Consider the following 20612-nt stretch of genomic DNA (forward strand, 5'->3'; position numbering starts at 1 on the left):
TTAAAAAAAAAAAAACAAAAAATTGAACAAATAAGAATCATTCACTTAGAATTAAATTATTTTACAAAAACACAAAAAAAATATTATTAAAATTAAGATCAAAATTCATATTACACAAATTAAAAAAGTAATTAATATTACAAAAATTAAAATAATTTAAAGCAAAATAAATTAGCTTAAAATGAAAAAAAATTGGCTTTATTTCATTTAGGAAGATTATTGGATTTTATTTTATTTTGTAATAAAAATGTTGTTAAAATTTAGTTAAAATAACAAAAGAAAAAAAAAAAAAAAAATTGAATAAAATAAGATAAACTAAAATATTAATATACGTTATACACAAATAGAAAAATACAAAAATTAAAGCCAAATTAAAAAACAAACAAAAAATTGAGCAAATAAAAATCATTTACTTAGAATTAAATAATTAAATTATGTTATAAAAACACAAAAAAAAAATATTATTAAAATTAAGAAAAATTCATATTACGCAAATTGAAAAAGTAATTAATATTACAAAAATTAAAATGAAAAAAAATGCTTTGTTTCATTTAGGAAGAGTATTGAATTTTATTTTATTTTGAAATAAAAATGTTGTTAAAATTTAGTTAAAATAATAAAATAAAAAACAAAAAATTTGAATGAAATAAGATAAACTAAATGAATATAAAAAATTTACTTGAATCATACAGAATATAGAAAAAAAATTAAAGTCAAATAAAAAACAAAATTGAAAAAATTAAATAAGGCAAATAAAAATAATTCAGTCATAATTAAATAATTGAGCTATGTTACAAAAAAAAAAAAAAAAATTAATTAAGCTAATTGGGAATAAGTTTATCTAATTGAAATATTAAAAAAAAAAAATTATAAAACTAACCACTGAAAAGGAAAGGAAAAAATCTAAACATTAACAAAAAAGTTCATAAAAGTAAGCACACATGTGCTTGGCTTATTCACATCGATTATCTAACAACGGTAATTATTTTATGACACACAAGCAAATTTGTAAGCACTGCTCTCAATTTCACAAAAAAAAAATAAATACTGCAAATTTCTGAAGAAAGTAGTTGCAAATACACAAAATTCTTTTAATTTACTTTTTTCCACAACATTGCGCTAAAATGTACACAAAACTTGCAACACTTTTGCTAGCGTACGAGTATTTTACTATATAAATATATATGTATGTATGTGTGTATGTATGAAAATGCTACTCGTCTAGGTAAAAAACTTTGCCAATTCCACTACTGACTTGGAAGCTTACCGCCAAATGTGTGCTTCGTAAAATGGTTGCATTTAAAAAATTATTATCCTTTGACTACCCTTTTTATTACTGTTTATTACAAGTTACAAAAACACACCGCACATGCACACTTCGAGCACAGCTCTGTAGATTTCGGATGGCTAACTTTTCCTCTTCATTGAAACTTTACGCTCAACTAATGCTCTATGTTGCGTCACTCTGTTGTTTTTCTTGTTTTTGTTTTTGTTAATTTGCTATTTTTGTTTTTAGTCATTTATTTTCACTTGAATTTTTATTTGTATTTCAATTTTCATAGAAAAGAAAAATTATTGTTTTATTTCGTCTTACATTGCGAGCAAATAAGCAAAGCTTCTCAAAAGTTCCCTCGCCCCCTACAACAACGAAGTCTGCGCCGTTGTTTACACATGTACATATACACCTACAGTTTTGCACACCTATACAACTAAATACAAGCACAAGCACAAACACTTACATTTACACTTACACATACATATGTATGTATGTTGTGCTCGGCGCACAGTCGTCAGTCGCTCGTCGCCGGTGGGGCGGACGTTTCGCCTCATTTCTTTTGTGCAATTAAGTTTAGTCTGTTCGTTTTCCGGTTCTCCGGTTGCCTCGTAGTTTAGACTCGTATATATTTGTTGTTTGTGTATGTGTGTGTGTTTTCCCTTTAAAGTTCACAAAGTTTTTCAGTTAAAATTTCAATTTCTTTCTTGTTTTTTTTCGGTGCATTTAGTTGTCTTTTGTTGCTTTTCCCTTTTAGCAGCTGCCTGCTTTACTTGTTCTAATTTGATATATTTTTATATTTATTATGCTATACTACTTCTGCTCCCGCCTCGTCTGATTCTTCTTCTTCTGCTACACTTTTAATTCCTACTTTTTACATGCAGTCATTATCCATTGTTTGCCGCCCGGCTGCCCAGCTCCTTGGCCAGCCGGCACTGACAACGGCAGCGGCACCGCCCAGGCCCTTTACCTTTAACAAAAACAACAACAACAGTGCAAGTACACAATCACCGCTTCACCTTTTCGCATTTTGATTTTTCCATTTTACGTTTCACCGTTTCATTTTTATTTTTATGCGCACTCGTCTGCCCCTCCCCTGCGCCTGCACCTGCTAAATATGCACGGCTGTTCCTAAGTGTGCGTGTGTATGCATGTATGTGTGTACTTTTGTTTTGCCTGTTTGTTTCTGTACTCTGCTTCGCGTTTTGTTGAAGAAATGGAGATGGATATTTTTCAAAAGGTACATATCAGCTGGGTCAAATTGTAGTTGTAGTTGCAGCTACAGCGGGCCTTTTATTTTGTCTATATTTTCCATTACCTTCGGTCGGTGGTTCGGTGGGCCGTCGCAGGTCTGCAGCACAAACCGAAGGCGGTGGCACTCAACGGCGGCGGGCCGGTGCCGCTGCCCTTTGTAGCTTCCTATTGGCGCCTTCAATAGCACAACATCTGCAACACAGCTGCCAGCGTTGCCACTGTGACCCATGTGTAGCGGGTGCCGAATGTTAGGCTCATTGTTGGCCGTCCCGCCGCCGCTGTTTCCGCGGCATGTGAGGCGCCGTTCCCTAATGCTGCCATCCCTATGCTGGGTGCCGTTGTTGTTGTCGACGAAGTTTCCGCTCGCATGAGTTCAACTGTGGTGGGTAGCCGGGCGTAGTTCGTCAGCCGGTGTATAAGTATTTGGTAGCATGTGCGGTGATTTAAAGGTGACGCAAGCGGTGGTGGTGCGGCACATGGAAGAGAAAATAGAAAGAAAGAAATAAAAATTAATTTGGAGGTAAATTTCAAAAGCGTTCAAAATACACTCCAACCCGCGCTTAGCTTCGCCTCATTGCCGGCTGCTGGCAGTGGTGGCGCCGTAACTGCCGAAATTGGTTGCTAAAGTATTAGATTGACATTTGGAGCGAAGGTAAATTGATGAAATTAATTGAGCAATGGCGGCGAAGCTAAGCCGCCAAGCTTTGAGAACACCCAGACACATCTTTTTATATGGTATATATAAATGGTATATATATATGGTATATATAAATTTTTAGATATATTAAATAGTCTGTGTAACTGTGCTTTTGGTTGGCATTACAAGTAAGGTCTTCAGTTATTTTAAGTGCAGCACTTAAGCCGTCCGTAGAAGTAACTGAGCTCCGGCAGTTAAAAAAGGTCACTTGCTAAGTGGCTGTGCGATGCTTCTAATAAGCAAACTAAATGAATCAGTCATGAGTTAAAAATAACCAAAAGGCGAAAGCACCAACCGTCTACTTAATGAACTAATGCAGGAAATTTGGCAAAACAAAAAAATTGCTGAAAGGGTATGAAATGTGAACTACATTAAACTTCTGATAAAGCAAAAATACCTGATGACCTTTCTGATGAAACAAAAATACTTTTCATATATGCATAGCAAAAGAAACTTTATTTCGATTTTGATCAACCATATAGTATGACAGCTATGTATATGCTATAGTATGCCGCTCTGAATAATATATTGGAAGAGTATAGCGCTGGCCAAATTTGCCAAATTTCCTTAATATTTCTTGTTAAATAAGAGAGTTCTCCTTATGGGTAGCTATATCCTATAGTGGCCTAATATGTTTCCGAGGAAGCTTCTTGGGTAGAATTTGCGACATTTCAGATCGATATCTCAAAATTTGATAAACTAGTATGAGTATGCAGAAACACAGACATGGCTAAGACAGCTCAGTTTGTCAAGCTAAGCATTTACACATTTACTTCATAGTGCCTCTGAAGTTTTCTTCTGGGTGTTACCATCTTCGTGGCAAACTAAACATATTCTGTTTGCGATATAAAAACAGAAAAAGTCACGTTCTAACATATGTATACATATATTTATATAAATTCTGTAAAAACATTCTAAGTCATCTTAAGAATAAAGCATGCTCAAAAAGTTTGATCACCAACAAGTTTTTTCGGTAACAGTAACCACACGGTAAGTAATGGCAAACTTGTTAACGTATGATTGTCATGAAAAAGATATCTTAAGGTCAGGTTAGTTTAGATGGCTGATCAAACAACGCACGAGGACTGCTATATGTAGTTCTTTGTGAAGCCATAGAAAAGAAGTACACATGTGTTCCAACTTATAAATTAGCAAAACGCTTCGTAGAAAATACACATTTGCACAGGCGTTAAATTTCCACTTCCACCAGTTGGGTGGGATGTCTGAAGGTATGCGCTCCCAAGTGTTTAAGTCTTGACCTCCCAAACGCGGGACCGACAAGAAGGAAGTGTTGAGTTGTTTCCACCTCACCTTTTTCCATACAGCTTCCGCAGATGGCGTCTAGTAAGATCCCCAACCTTACAGCATGGATGTCAATAGGACGAGAGACTCTTACTGAAATCAAAGAGATCACTAGATCTGTTGCGGTCCATCAGAGGGCCGGAAGGCTTTTGCGACAGCGCATGTACCGATGATGGCCCAGCTATATAGTAGTAAAACACAAGAAGATACGGGAGAATCGATCCGCTTCCATTCTACCGATAGCAGTTTTAGTGTGCCTTTCCTTGCCAGTTCATCAGCTTTGCAATTTCCTGCTATTCCGCTGTGGCTTGGCACCCATACCAGTCTTATCACAAAGACACTCGATGCTATTGATAGCGAGGCTATAATCGCCGCTCTGCTATGTGAGTGAATAATCACTTCTCTGAAGGAGGCTGCACCCTGCAGCAGTAAATCTACTCTTACCTAAATGACTGCAACCTCAGCTTGGAAAACTTTGCAATAGTCAGAATGTCTGAAGCTGGAATTGGCAGAACTCCTGATAGTAAACCCCTCTACAAACCTTCCCCGTGAGCTTTGACCCATCCGCAAAGCAGCTCACTGCCCCTCTTCGGTATATGGGCAGAGAAGAAGCCGGCAGAGTTCGGTTTGGAGACTCCATGATCCAAGTGAGCCGGTATGAAGTCAAAGACGATATCCCAGTTTTCAGAGTTCTTTTAAGAACCCAGATTCTCTCAGTTTGCCACTTTCGCAGCCATACACCTCCGACGGGCACTATGTATAAGATGGCGTTAAGTGCAATGGTTGGGGTGGACCTGCTGATGAGCGCCACCCGTTGATAACTCTCGAGGTTGTTTGCGAGTATGGTATTTTCTAGAGCACTCCACTACTTCAAGATCTCGTAAAGTCCATTAAACTTTCAGAGCTACTTGGCTTTCTCAACAATAAAAATGTTCTTCACCATATTATTCTCGTTTGCAGTGTACTTTTGACTTTCTCCGTAAGGGATAAAAAGAGAGACAGTCGAAAACTAAATGTTTTAGCAGTTCAAGACTTAATACATTAGTTGATTTGAGGATTCAATGCCTCTACAATATGCAAATTCCAATTATTTACTACCAGCAATGACTGGAGGATTGTAATATCCGATTTCTATTTTCTCATTAATCCCACACAAAGTCGCCTTTAATATTGTTGCTACTTTATAAAAGGAAAAACAAACTTTTCACCAAATTTGTTACACGAATGCGTACTACTTGCCACACGACTGAGATTTTTTAACTGACAATAAGATTCTTAATCCGGCTAACACTTTAAAAATATTGAATATTAAATTTCAACATCAGGCACACGCACAGATAGAAGACAACGCTTAAGCGAAAGAAGAGGCGACACGAGTATTTATTTGAATTTCATATTCAAGCCCACGGGATATGAGCTAACGAATATCCGTCCAGCTATGACTGCTTGATTGATGGCGTGGATTCAGTTTTAAATAATTGAAATATGAAAACGAAAAAAGGTTGAGCCGAATAAATGCGTGTTAACTTGACCCAAATTCACTCGAGCAACTCATACTCGTACAGCTGGTGTGAATATCCACAAACGAAATTCCAAGTCAACTTCAACCGAAACTTTGCCAGATACCAGAAAATACTGTCGACAAGCATTCAACAGCGCCTTTGTGCAATTGAAACCCGAAACAAAAATGTCAACAAAACAAACAAGGATTAAGCAGGAACACACTCGGCAGCTTACCGCGCTCAAAGCAGCACTCAGCTGTCTCAGCTGTGCGACAAACCCATTTGGCACAGAAGAAGAGGGGGCTTCGTGGTGGTTGGAAAAGCAATTGGCAATTGCTGGCTAAACGCGGGATTTGTGGGAAAGGTCAGTCGAAAGAAATATTCGGAAAGCAATTCAATCCAATGACTGACTAAAGGATTTTCTATGTTCTGATTTGTTGCCCATTTGTACGTGCATTTGGCGGATTAGAAGTGAAAGTGAAAGTGAAACTTTGTTCGGCTAATCTCTGCTGGCAGCGATGATTGGTCGACAATACGGGTGAGCGCCTGAGAGGTGGTGTTGTTGGTTTGGCAGGCCATCAGTTTGTCCAATTGTTGTTGGATGTGGAAGTTGAGCAGTGATCGGAGTGACAGCAGAGGCATTAAATACCGTTTTGCCTTGGCACATCGCATTGACAGGCTGCACAATTAATTATTTATGAGTTGAGATGTGAAGGCGTTGTTGTTGTTGCTATTGCAACTTTGCTCGCACTTTTACTTTATTTCACTTTTAGCACATAAACTGCCGAAAAACTAAACAAAATGGCAGTAAAGACACGCACACACATGCAAACGAACTCCACAATGTGCTTCTGTGTAGGCTACACACACACATACAAATGTAGATGGTTCACAGTTTGTTTAATGCCTTGTTGTTGTGTGCGGTGGCTTTTGTGGTTAATGCAAATTAATTTTCTACGCATTTTCCGAAAGACGAAAGCAAAGAAATTGAGCCCTTCGCCGCCCGCGTGTATATGTGTGTGTGTAATAAATTACTAGGATCCTTTGCCGCATAATAGGCCTCTCAGCCGCATGACTAGGCGCCATTCATTTCCCTGTCCGCCCAGCTCGTCAAGCAGTCACAATAACAGCAGCAAAGGCAAAGGCGAAGGCAAAAACAAAAACGATATTTTAATGCAAAGCAAAGGACAGCCTGACTGCTTACTGTTGCTGATTACAACAGGTGAAAGTCGTAATGTTTGTAAGAAGTAAGAAAAGGGCGGTGCGGTGTGTGAGCTGTGAATGCCTGCTCTGCCATAGCTCATGAGGCGGCGTTGCTCGTTAGTCCGCAGAAACAATGGCTCACAATTATTTCTCACAATTTACGACAGTTTTGACGCCAACTCAGTAACGGTACACAGCGCACACCCACCAGCAATACAGCGATATGCATACGTGTGTGCGTTTCACTTTTCTCCTTGAAAGCGCCCATTTAATGTACAACTTAATGACTTCCTATGAGGTTTACTGTGCCATATATTCAGTGGAGTCATAAAATATACATATATACAAATATACACATGTACATATGTACTTTTTATAAAGTATTGGTATTTTCGTGTAGGCATGCTTAAATAATGCCAATGCATCAAATCTGAAGAGGTGTCTTTTCGGGCATGCGGATGAAAAACTTAGCATGAAATAAAGCCGGAAATACAAGGTCTGTCGCAAAAGAAACAGGACTGTTAAAGAAAACAACAAAAAACTAAAATATTTTTCAAAAGTTATATTTTTTTATTCAAAGTAGTTTTTTTGTGCTTTGATATAGCGTTTAGCCCGGTCAATTAGCATTTCAAATGAGTGTTTTAGGTCATTTTTCGGAATGCTCTTGAGAATATCGGTCGTCGCCAGTGTTCTTTCAAGGGCAAATGAAGTTTTCCAAATAGGTAAAAATCACAGGGTGCTAGATCAGGTAAGTAGGGTGAGTGATTAATGGTTAATATGGAGTTTTTTGTCAAAAAATCAGTGACAAGCGTCGACCGATGACACGGCGCATTATCGTGCAACAGGCGCCAGACCCTTTTGCTCACGGTATTGTGGTCGAGCACGACGAATACGTGACAAAAGACGCTTCATTACACTAAGGTAAAACACAGCATTAATCTTTTGGCCAGGTGGGACGAACTCTCGGTGTACAATACCCTCGGAAGCGTAAAAAAATGAGCATTGTCTTTATTTTTGACTTCTGAAGACGACGGTATTTTCGAGCATATGATGCGTGACAAAAGACGTCATAAACTTAAAACACTTAATCTTTTGGCCATTTGACGAACTCTCGGTGTGACAAATTTGCGAAAAAAATGAGCATTGTCTTTATTTTTGATTTTTATTCGGCACAGAGGTACATACCTTCTTGGAATCGCTTAAACCACGCATGCACCATTTGAAATGTTTCAGTAAACGCTTTCCCAAGTTTAAAACAAAATTTAATATTTACTCTTTGTTCAAAATGCATTTTACGACCGATGACCAAAAGCTGCTGTCACTTTTTGATCGATAACATCGATTGTAGTTATCCAATTGTCTTAAAATTTTTACGAAATGTCAACAAGAGATCAAACTTTTTATTTCATATACCCAGGTATAGGTGGCGCCACCAGATATATTTAAAACGTTCTGTTTCTTTAGCGACAGACCTTGTAGATTTTTCGTTTGTTGATTAGGGTGAGTGTTTCTCTGTTATGAATGTCCTAGTTTTTGTCGTTTATTTTAGGTTGGATAGAATATAAAGAATATTAACGCTAAATTAATATACAAAAACATGTATTAAGTGTTGCTGGTGAAAAGGCTTATGGTACAAAGCCTTCAAAGACGGTCTAAAGATCGTTGAAGACATGCCTCGTTCGGAATGATGTGGTGGTTGAAAATCGTCAGGCTAGTGTTAGAGAGATAGCAAGAGAGCTCGACATCTCTCTTGACTGACCGATCAAATTTAAGTTCTTGTAAGGGATATTTTGTATTTGAGTTGGCTAAGGGACCGAAATTTACGTTTTTTCGTGTTGTTTTTTTTTTTTTATTTTAAATCGGCGTATATACTTAGGAGGTAAGTAGGATGTTGTGCGCCTTAATGTTTATTTTAAACTTCCTTAGAACGGCAGAGGAATCCCAAGATTCGTATTTCGATTTCGAAACAAGTTCACTTTGCCCTTATATGTCACTACCATTATGAACAACACTATATCCCAGAGTTGCCGCTACGATAAATAATTACTTTAAAGGTATTTTTCATATAAAATCTTTAGAACAACTTAGTTTTTGAATATTATATATCTGACTTTCAGAATATAGCATTTCGCTTTATAGTATGGTAGAATATTTAAGGGGTCAGTAGGGTAATCTGGCCTGTTTTTTGACATTTTTTTCATAGAAATTTTTATTCTGCAATAAAACTTTTTTCATACATATATCATGAGGAATATCGTGGAGTGTATAAGCAAATTTTTTCGGAATTTTTTGATGACATCTGTGGGAGAAACGGCCGGGTGAATGAGATGCGTTTTTTCATTGGCGAACACGATTTCTCATAATTGGATCATCTGAAACACAAAAACCCAATTTATTCTTAAAAAGTACGTGAATGGTTATCGTACCTACTAGAATCATGAAAAAATATTGATAAATAAAAAAGTAATTAACATTTTTTTTTTAATTTTTCCCCATGTTTTTTTACATAAATTTTGTCATAACATTGTCAAAAAATTATAAAAAATTATGAATCTAGTAGAGACGATAGCCAGTCGTTTTGTGAACATTTAAAAAAAAAAATAAGCAAATCGGTTGAGTAGTTGAGTAATGGTAAAGTGTGTTTCTACATGAATTCTAAGGGTATAAGGGATCAGAAAATGCAAAAAAAAAAATTTAAAAAAGATTGCCCTACTGACCCTTTAAAAGGAAGTTCTAGCTGATAAAATTTTGTAAGTAAGATTTGCCTTTTTATTATGTCACGTCTCGCTTTGGTATAAACCTTCGGATTATTGGTCAAATTCTCAAGTGAGGCCGATAACTGGCTTAATGGCTGCGTCAACAAACAAAATTGTCGCTATTGGGGTGAGTCAAATACGCCTGGGGTTCAGAAAACTCAATTGCAAAGCCAAAAATTTACAGTTTAGTGGGGATTGTTGTATGGCGGCATCAGAGGGCCTTGTTTGAAGACGGCGCGCCGCTTCATTTTTTGCGTCTAAACACGGACCCATTGCGTGCAAAGTTTGGCGACTATTTAATTTTGAGAAATGTCCCAGGTAAATGGCTGCCAACCATTACCCCAAATAACCAACAACGATCGAGCAGCTCGAAGGCAACATTCAGCGCACTATAGCCGAAATTCCAGCAGAAATGCTCCACTGGGTCATCGAAAATGACGTAAATGGGTGGAGATATGCAAACGGAGCTGCTGTGGCCATTTGGTCATTAAGCATTGTGACCGGTTTCGATTAAGCACACCCGTTTCCTTATTGTTACTCGAGTGGTTCTTTAACATTTTCATGTAAAGAGTGATCCATTTCCAGGTTCCCAACATTTTTAAAGAAAAAATAATAATTTTTCATCATTTATTAATCCATTGATTGATGCGATTGGAGGAAAGTGGCGCCATCTTGTTGAAACCAAATGTAGCTGAGATCACGAGCTTCAATTTCAGGCATCAAATTGTCGGTTATCATGGCGCGATAACGGTCACCATTGACGGTTACTCTCTCACCGGCATCATTTTTGAAGAAATGTGGACCGATGATTCCACCGGCTCTCCAGCTCTTTAATCTCTTCAGGTTGCTCTTCATCCAAGTTGCAGAAATTTTGCTTGTTTACATCGTCATTCAGCCAGAAATGAGCCCCATCGTTGTCTCGAATACTTATTTTGTACGCTTTCAGTTTATAATCAATCTAATTGATTTCTACAATATTTCTTAAAAATGTATTATTGATATCACAATGTGTGTTTGAATACTTTCCATTCATTTCAATGAAATTCTTGTACATACTTAATATCAACACAATCTAATTAACGGCTATAAAATTATAAAATGAAATAGAAACTGATTTTATTGGACACTCAACTGTATGCAGACTGTGCGTATGCGTTATTAACTCGCTATTTGCTACATCCACATCCGTCCACATCAAACGTCGCACCCTAATGTTGACAATTCCGAGTTTTTACGTGTAAACATCACAGAAATATGAGCAGAACCCTAAAACAAAGGCAAACATTTGCCCAAGCATTATCTACGCACACGTGTACTCATCCATAGTACTCGTATGTATGTTTGTATGCATGTAGCAAGCTTGTTCAACAGCCAAATATTTGTATGCGGGAGGAAAGGCATTGCGTGGATTCTGCTTAAAAATAAATTATTTTAGACAGCCAAAATTGCGAACGCGAAACAGTTGAATTATACCTCTAGGCACACACACACAAACAAAACGACGGCAGCGCCAACAATAATAGCATGAGTGATAAGGATAATTTGGTCGCTGCGGCAGCACAAAATGATGATGACAATGATGAGGTACGCATTGTCTTGCCGCTGCTCTGCTGCTTTTGACTATTTAAATATAAATTTAACAAACATAAATGATTGTCATTAGAAATTGCTTTCAAGTTGTCAACACATTTGGACACAAATCTTTTGTGGCGGGATAAGCGTAGGAGCAGTTAGCCACGTGCCACTTCCGGCGGTCTTTTTTATGTTAGCACTTCAAAGTATACAGCAACATGTACTTTACATACATTTTAGTCGGAGCTAAATTTTTATTTATGTTTGTAAATATACTACAAGTATATATGGGGATACAGATTTAATAAAAGGAGCGTAGGATTTGAATGTGTTTTGATATTTAATAAGAAAGTTCTATATTTGAAACAAGCTGTAAGGATTTATAAAATTTTCAAGTTGGTATGAGGGGTGCCTTTTGTATTTCGGCATTATTTTTTTCAAAATATAATCAATTATAATTTGTGCACTTTTGTATTAATTGAATCCAATTGTTGTAAGAATTTTGCACTCTCATTGAGTTTATTCAAAACAATGAGGACGCATCAACCGCCTTACCGTTTATGTTTCACATACGGGAGTAAAACAAAGTAATTCGGACCAAGTCAGGTGAATGACTTATCAAATCAATGCAAGTTTCTGTCGATGTTAACCGTGACAAATCTATTTCGGGTTTTTTTTTATTTTGATTCTAAAGTCTTGTAAACAACTCCAATCGTGTTAAAACGTTCTTTACGTTAAAGCGGTTGCTTTTCCTGATTTAAATTGAGAGAACACAGGCAAATAATGTTTTCATCATCATTCACTCGATAATCGTCGTCTGATAATCAAGGCGTATATTAATTTTTCACAAGTTAAACAGGGCGTTTGTTCCTGTGGAGATTCACACTCGAAGGTTTTTCTCTTTAACTGAGCACTTTTCGATGCGAAAATTACAAATGTTCTTATAAATAAGTTATAATATTTTAAGCTAAACCTCCTTACTCATTATACTTTATATCTTTGTGTTTAGTCCAGTCATACACATCGCATCAATGCCTGTCGTTTATTGAGAGAACACTAAAATCAATATGCTATGATTGTACTTTGGGCTTGCCTCAAGGTTTTAGCATGTCTTGTTAAAGTTGAACTTTTTCCTGTGGAGATTTGCGAAGTCTAAAGTTTATGCGGACAACATTTAATTCATAAATAGACCTTGCAAAACGCGTGTCATGTCAGTTACCAGTCGAAAGAATGTCTTCGAAAATGGTACTCAAGACGTACCGCGGCCAACATTAGATAACCTTGAAAAAATGAATGCCAAAATTTCTGTTGTATTTTTAGAATTTCTGTGGTTTTGAATCTCGTAATGGATTACCCTTTAGTATATTGGCATAAGTCGAGTTTTTTTAAAATTTCTACTATGATTAAAATGTTGTTCCATTATTTTTTTAACTTACGTGGCTATACGCGAGCTTTTATAAAGCTTGGAATTCAATTACATGGTTTTTCTCTTCACAATACGATAAAAGTGAGCAATGAAATCAGTGACACGGAAGATGTGACTCACTAACCAATACCTGAACCTTAACTTGAAGTAACTCTCCTTGTCAATTGTAAAACTTGAGAATTTCAAATTATTTGCTCTTTCTAATTCGTATCAACAAATTCGTTGAATAAGTGTGATTAATAGGCTGACCGGCTGAAGAAAAATGGCAAAACCCTCAATTATTTTGTTTTCCAAATTTACGCCTACATAAATCACTTCAGAGTGCAATGAAACTCACCAAAACCTCATAAGCTATTCATAGCAGTCACTGTCCCTGTCCGCACCTGAGTTATGGATACGAAGAACGTGCAACAGTAAAGCTAAGAGCGCCCAATTTTAAGCCTCGCAGGAACATTGTTTTTATATACATATCTAGGAAAATATGTATGTATAAACATCGACTAAGCTTAAATGTTTCGTTGGTAAAATTGCACTTGGTTCGGGTTTTAACAGCCAACAAATCTCTAACACCGCATACATAACTGTACGTGGTATGTATAACAAGTCGTGCAACCTGTGCTTTCATTTTTACCTACGCTTTGAGCGCCCATCAATATCTAAGCACACACATAATTGCCTACATACATACTAGCTATAACATTTATTAGGGTCTGCTGTCGGTGAGGTTTGAGTTTGAAGCATCTGTCAATAATGTGGCAGAAATTACGGTAGAATTTGATGGGTTAACCTAAGTACTCACCTTTTACCGAGTACGTCTTGTAATCAGCAAACTGCTCTCCTTGACCTATGGCTGATGGTATTGTGGACAAGCACGTCAGTTCCATGCGTCCATTATTGTTATGCGCCTCCTCCAAGTCTATATTGAGTTGGCTAAGCGAGAACATGCCACGCTCTTTAGTCGCTGCCGCAACGGCAGCAGCTGCTGCTGCCACACCCATGCCACCGCCGGCATGTGATATGGGGCGTCCATAGCCGGCGGCCAGTTGGCTCATCGGTCCTGCATTCGCTGGTATGCCGAGCTCGTTGTTGAGGTTAGGCGGCTGTGGGCCAAAACCGCCGCTATTCAGTGTGCTGCGTATTATGCCGAGAGCATTCTCGTTGATGTGCCGTCGATATTTCTGTTTTGATGAGTTTCTGTGAAAAGTGCAAGCAAATAATGCAAAATGAATTTGAAATCTAGTTATAACGGTACCATAGTTGCAGTGCAAATCGCTTAGGGGCGATAAGTTTGTTTGTGTGCGTCATAATGCTCGAGTGTTAAAGTGTTTTTAAATGGATTTTAGATAGGTCAAGTGACTAAAGTTTAACACTCAGAAATTTACTGTTTTAAAGTTTTATTGTTTTATTATACTCTTATATAACGGAAACAATAGGAATAATAATTTAAATTACAATTTTAGGGTCCAACAAAGGAGGAAGCAAGTGAAATGAGCACCGAAGACAGTGAACGCAGTGGACTCCCAAAAGAGGTTGTCACCGACGAAAACGTAAAAAAGTCTACAAATTTCTTGGAATGACCATAAAGTGAAGTTGTTCGAGATATTAGGCACTCTCATTCACGACTATTTGGGTATGAGAAAGCTTTGTGCAAAGTGGGTGTCGTCCGAGCTCACTTTTGACTAAAACGAAGAGCTGATGATTCGGAGCAGTGCTTGCAGATGTTCAAGTGTAAACCTAAAGTTTTGCGCCACTATATGACAATGGATGAAACATGGCTCCAAGAATTTCACTCCGAAGCCCTTTCCATCGCGATTGACGATGAACTCCCTCCAAAGCGTGGAAAAACGCAATAGTCGGCTGGCAAGTTTATGGCGTATTTTTTTATTTTTTTTATGAAGGGAAAAGCATCAAACGCCGGAGTGCGGAACTTCAATCCGCTAAACCTAACCTGCTCCGAACTCCAGACTCTCCCACGGATCCACCTGATTAAGCACATTTGAAGTGATAAGACTCCTCCATGGCACGGACTGACGGATGTCCAATCTGCTCTATATGTCTTAGGTTTGTCACGTCTGAGGCTGGCGCTTCGATGACAGCTTTCCAGTTCCGTAAAACTATCACCGAGTGTAGTTTCCAAGTCTTTCCCTTGTACTTAAAAAGCGAGACCAATAAAAGAATACATGCTCAAAGCCTTCAAAGCACTCTGAACACGTCGGAAAATTCGGAAATCTGTATAGATAGCTTCTAAAGCACCTATGTTTACTAAGCAGTTAGGTTAGGTGGAAATCCAGCTCCCCATGTCGTCTGTCTATCCACCAGTGGATGTCCGGTATCAGTTTGTGGATCCACCATCGTTTGAGTGAGGTTTGTCACCGCTGCTACTATATTGATAACTTGTATACCCACTCGTATTCGTCACCCTGGATGTCAATGGGCATCATACTGTCTATGACTTCAACAGCATCGCTAGCATTGTTCGGAAAGCACTGATAACTCATTAGAACCTGTGCACTGTCTTATTACCTTTATGCTTCTTATTTGCATTATTCTTGATAAGGCGTTTAATACATTTTATTCGCTTTACCTGCACTGTATTCTAGGTGATCCTTAAATTCGAGTCTTGAGTCTATTATTACTCCCAGATTCCTTAGTTGTGGTTGTGAATGATATACTTAGAGATATACTTTCCTCTACTTTTCTAGTATTTATGAGCAACACTTCTGTTTTGGGATGTATATAATGGCAAAAATTCATGAATTGATCTTCTAATTGTTGCCGCACCCACTACATTCTCCAGATCTGACCCCAACGACTATTTCCTAATCGCTGGCGAAATTTTCGTCGAATGAAGAAGTGGTCGCTAAACTGATGCCTCAAACGTTTTTTTTTTTATATCCGTTGAGCGTCATCTACAAAGATCTCAATATCTGTTTCCAGAAGTATTACTTTCAGGGCGAAAGCCATCCATAACATTCTGGGAGTTTTAAGTATAACAACACTATCCCAATTTGGAAGCCATCAACGAGGAATAATGTAAGCGATCTAATCATTAAACTGTTTTTTGAAAAGATGTTGTCCAAAAGTTGGCATGGATTATTATATAAAGCAACGGTACAACTTCCGAACAAGTCCTTCAGATCTTTGCCAAACAAAGGTGCCACTTTTTCCAATTACATGCCAAGTATTAGTTTAGACAGTGTGACTCGCTAAAGAAATTTCTAATAATATAAAAATTAAATCAATATTTTCACGCTTTTAAAGCTTCAAGTCTCGCAGGTTTCTACTAAACCAAGTACATTCGCAATTTAACACCCCAATATTTTAAAGCTCGTTGCTTTCTTAACTGCTGCAAACGCAAACAAATGCTCAACACTTTAACGAACGCTCACATTCGCGCGCCAGATACACAACTCAACGCCCATTTCCGTGCTTCCTTCTTATCACTGCCATCCGCCGCGCAACTAACGGTAATCAGTTATAATATCGCGAAGCACATAAATTTTTATTGCATTATTGCGCAGCCAAGTTGGCAGTGGCGGTAATTTCATCGTCATTCTGCATTCGTAATGACTCAACACTTCGACATTTTTGTGTGGCAATACGTAGTACTCCAACCGCGCTCACGCAGCCGCCCAACCGCCCCCCACCAACTCCTAAGTGGCTGCATTACGATGAGCTTGGCGTGCTTCCGGCGTAATTACGAGCGTGAATTGAAAAGAAGCAGCGCTCGACACACGTACAAGAATACACACACACCCACACGCACACACACATGGCATGGCGACAAAATTATCGATGCAACAAATGTCACCGCCGCCGACACGGCGTCGCCAACCGCCCTGTTATCCACACGGCGTATTGCGGGCGCAACGAAACGAAGTATTTTGCCCGGGGCTTGAAGTCCAACCGCCGCGGTTGTGGTGCTGGTGGAGCGGTGGTTCGGTGGAGTTGGGTGATACATATTTCGTATGCAATTCATGCTTGTGTGGCAAGTGTGGCACATTCGCTCGCTGCCAGTCATGTACTCCACATAGAATTATTAAATTTGCTCCAATATTTTACATGAACTCGTACGGGCGTGTACTTGTTTGTTATTGCGTGTATTTTCACGTGGCCGTGTATGTGTGTTTATGGGTGGCACTTCAAGTGAGGTGGCATATACAAACTCATGTGTGTTCGTTTATGCAAGCAATAAATATTTTGCACTCCGCTAAACTAAACAAGACTTTGACGAAATTGACTGAAGCATACAAATTGACAGCGATAACTTCATTAAGGACATGATTAGAAGGAAGTTAGTGTAAGTTTTTGGCAAAATTGACTAAACTTTATGAGATATTAACATCGAAAACAAGTTTTGCATAAACTTGAATTAAAATTGATCCATGCGTATTTTTACTTCAACCAAAAGGCTTAAATTATATGTTTGATAAGAACCATTAGTAAAGTCAATGATGGGCTTTCTAATTCCGAAGTAAATGTACTGAACACCTTTCCTAAGACTAATTTTCAAACTATCGCTATCTGAATCGGCAAATTTTTGTTTTCCAGAAACACTAAATAATACTCCAGCAACTCAGTCTGAAAGGTATGAGTAATTTTACTATGTTGCGACCGACACTAGGTTGTTGAGTAGATTATTTTAGTAATCTGCTAGATTTAGCAAGATTTTGCCGCATAAAAATTGCATTTGTTAAACTCGTCATCAAGGAGATTTGAAGCTAATCTACTGAAATTTTCCGTCACCTTTTCTCTTTTAACCCTAAAAATGCTTGAAAAAGCTTCATTTTATTTCCGATTTTTTTCATTCTTAATCCAAATATGTAAAATAAGATTTAATGGACACCTTTCGGCTTTCCTTAGTCTATAATTTATTTCTCATGTCTATAACTTATTCTGGTGTGATCTGAATATAAATAGTTTCATTAGTAATAGTAACACAAGTCGACTCAACAGTTTGCTATCGAAGAGCTGCAACTAGCCACTGACAAGTTCAAGACCATTAAATCACGCCCCCGGACGAGATCCCAGCAGAAATCCTGAAAATAATCGCTGCACAACAGTCGGCAGTACTATTGAATATGTACAACGCCTGCCTCGAAGCCGGAATATTCCCTGAACCCTAGAAAAGGCAACTGTTGGTGTTAATCAGTAAGTTTAGACTCGGCAGATCAACTCTAGGAGCTGTAAAATGCGTCATTGAAAGTGTAGAAACCGCACATCGCAGATGACATGAAAACAAAATAATAGTGTTGCTGGATGACTTTAGATGTTAGAAACGCCTTCAACAGCGGTCGTTGAGTGGATTTGATTGACGCTATCAAAATAGTTTAAAAAATCCCCGACTACATGAGAACTATGTTGCGGAGCTACCTTAGTAACAGAAAACTATTGTACCAAACTAGAGAGAGATCACGACAAATAGCGGTCATCATCAGGAGCAGCACAAGCATCCATTCTAGGCCCAGACTTGTAGAACATCAGCTACGATGCTATACTAAAACTCACAATGCCAAAAGAATCGTACTTAATAGACTAAGCGGAAGGTATTGCAATAGTAATTACAGCAAGAAACACAGAAGTAGCGAGAAGAAAACATAATTAGGTCATGGTACGCACCCAAGAATGGCTCGACTCACACAACCTCCAGCTCGCTACGGAAAAAAAAGAGCTACTACTGGTAACAAATAAGCACATACGAGTATCACTCGAAGTAAGTATGCAAACGGCTATGGATATACTTAGGCCATAAAAAGCAGTAAACTACCTAGGCGTAAGACTGGACATCAGACTAACCGTCTGGATACAAATCCAGCACGCCGCAGGAAAGGCAGCGAAAACTACCTCCCAACTTAGCGGACTAATGGGCAACATGGGGCTCCAGCCAAAAAAGTGACCTACAGGTGGCACATACCGTTGCTTTGACGATAGCAATTATTTTGCGGAAGGCATAATTTCCGTCGACTTTTTTTGTTTTGATTGAGAAACTCTGGACTGTGTAGTAAGCTACACTCCAAAGCAATACTTTTCAAACAAAGGCAATTGGTCGATTCCGTATAGATTCTTCAGTATCTACAGGAAAGAGAGAGAGAGTAATCACTGCTGTCTCGTCCGGATTATAAGACAAATGCATAAAAACCTCGCAACCAAGATATCTTAGCTTCTGGCGAATCACTATGTACGAATAGAGGTCTGCCTTTGTCCTAATGGTCTTAAAGCGGCTCCCATTGGCCGAAGCGGACCGCTTCTGAGTTATTGCTGTTTTCAGACCGAACAATTGTTAAGGCTACAGGTCTGAATTCAAAGGTCATTCAAATATTTATTATATTTTGCATTTTCCAACACAAACTAGCCAACGATTCAAAGGTCATTCAAATATTTATTAGTTTTGCATTTTCCTCTACAGCCCCTCTCATGCCACCCTAAAGGGAAAATGCGCGAACACAATAAAATTACACATACACAAGTCGATAAAGAGAAAATCGCGTTTTTAAGCACCGTCCAGTCGTCCTTCGCTGTCGGTACGTCCCTAGGAAGGGGCGCGAATTAAATACTTTGTGAAAATGCGATTTCGCTGTTTACTTATGCAGGGACATGGGTTTTTGCGGACATGTACTCGGAACGACACATGCACACACACACACGTGCGCTGCGACTATCTGCTGAGTGGTTGCTCATTTATGTATTTTGTATTGTGGAAACGATATTCACACATCAATCATAAAGTACAAATATTTGCGATATTATTATTTATTCGCTCGTTTTTATGGCACTCGACGTTATTGCAACGCATTGCACTCACGCTCTCCGTGTATATGTGTTTATGTGAATGTGTGGGTATGTGGGCGCAAACGTTGGTTTTCGCAAAATCTAATGCACGATTGGGGGAATCTTCCGAAATATGGCGCCATGAAATAACTGTTTAAGTGCGTCGTAAAAATGTGCGAAATTTTGCCAATACATCCATCGCCGGTTTAAACCGCTATCGATTTTGTTTTATGTACAACAAGCAGCAAAGCGGACACAAGCGCTGCGGCGTGGCGCTTGAAATGTGAATATTAGCACTTCGAATCAGCAGAAACCAGAACCAGAACCCATTTGCACTGTCATCTGTTGCAAGCAAGCAGGAATTTGTTTGAATGTGTGTTTTTGTGTAAATTGTGAGGAGATTTCATTGCTCAATGTTTACAGAATTATGACATGATAATGAGCTGAGGGCATATGCTTAAATTGGGGTAAGCTTAGTTCTGCAAAAAGGAAAGTCCATACATAAATATGAATTTTTCGTTTATTTCAGTGGCTTCAAAATTCTTTGCGCGTTGTATTAAAGATAATCTTAGGATTAAAACAAAATATTGAAATGGCATATAAGCCGAATCTTACTGAAATTATTATTTATAAAGGCGTACTACAATTACACATGTATATATTACTATTATTAATTTTTAATTATATATTGTAATTAGACAAAGCCTTATAAGTTCTATAATATTTTATTAATCCTACACATGTACTCGGAGTTTACTCGTACTTCACTTTTCGAAAACTCTATATTTGTTGAAAAAATTAACATTTTAAAAGAGAAGCATAAAGAAGTTCGATTTAGAAGCATCTATGAAAGTCGATT

General features: G+C 38.1%; 1 protein-coding gene across 1 annotated transcript in view; it reads right to left on the bottom strand.

Moving 5' to 3' along the window:
- Positions 1-876: 876 nt before the first annotated feature.
- Positions 877-20612, bottom strand: part of LOC126751715 (uncharacterized) — a 147885-nt gene continuing 128149 nt past the window's right edge. Inside the window, exons 8-9 of the mRNA XM_050462201.1 lie at positions 13785-14179; positions 877-2904 (exon numbers count right to left, since the gene is read on the bottom strand). Coding sequence (XP_050318158.1) covers positions 2705-2904; positions 13785-14179 — 595 coding nt within the window. The 3' untranslated portion in view covers positions 877-2704. The remainder of the gene's footprint in view (positions 2905-13784; positions 14180-20612) is intronic.

Source organism: Bactrocera neohumeralis, chromosome 2, assembly GCF_024586455.1.
Source record: "Bactrocera neohumeralis isolate Rockhampton chromosome 2, APGP_CSIRO_Bneo_wtdbg2-racon-allhic-juicebox.fasta_v2, whole genome shotgun sequence".
In the NCBI taxonomy this organism is placed as follows: Eukaryota; Metazoa; Arthropoda; class Insecta; order Diptera; family Tephritidae; genus Bactrocera; species Bactrocera neohumeralis.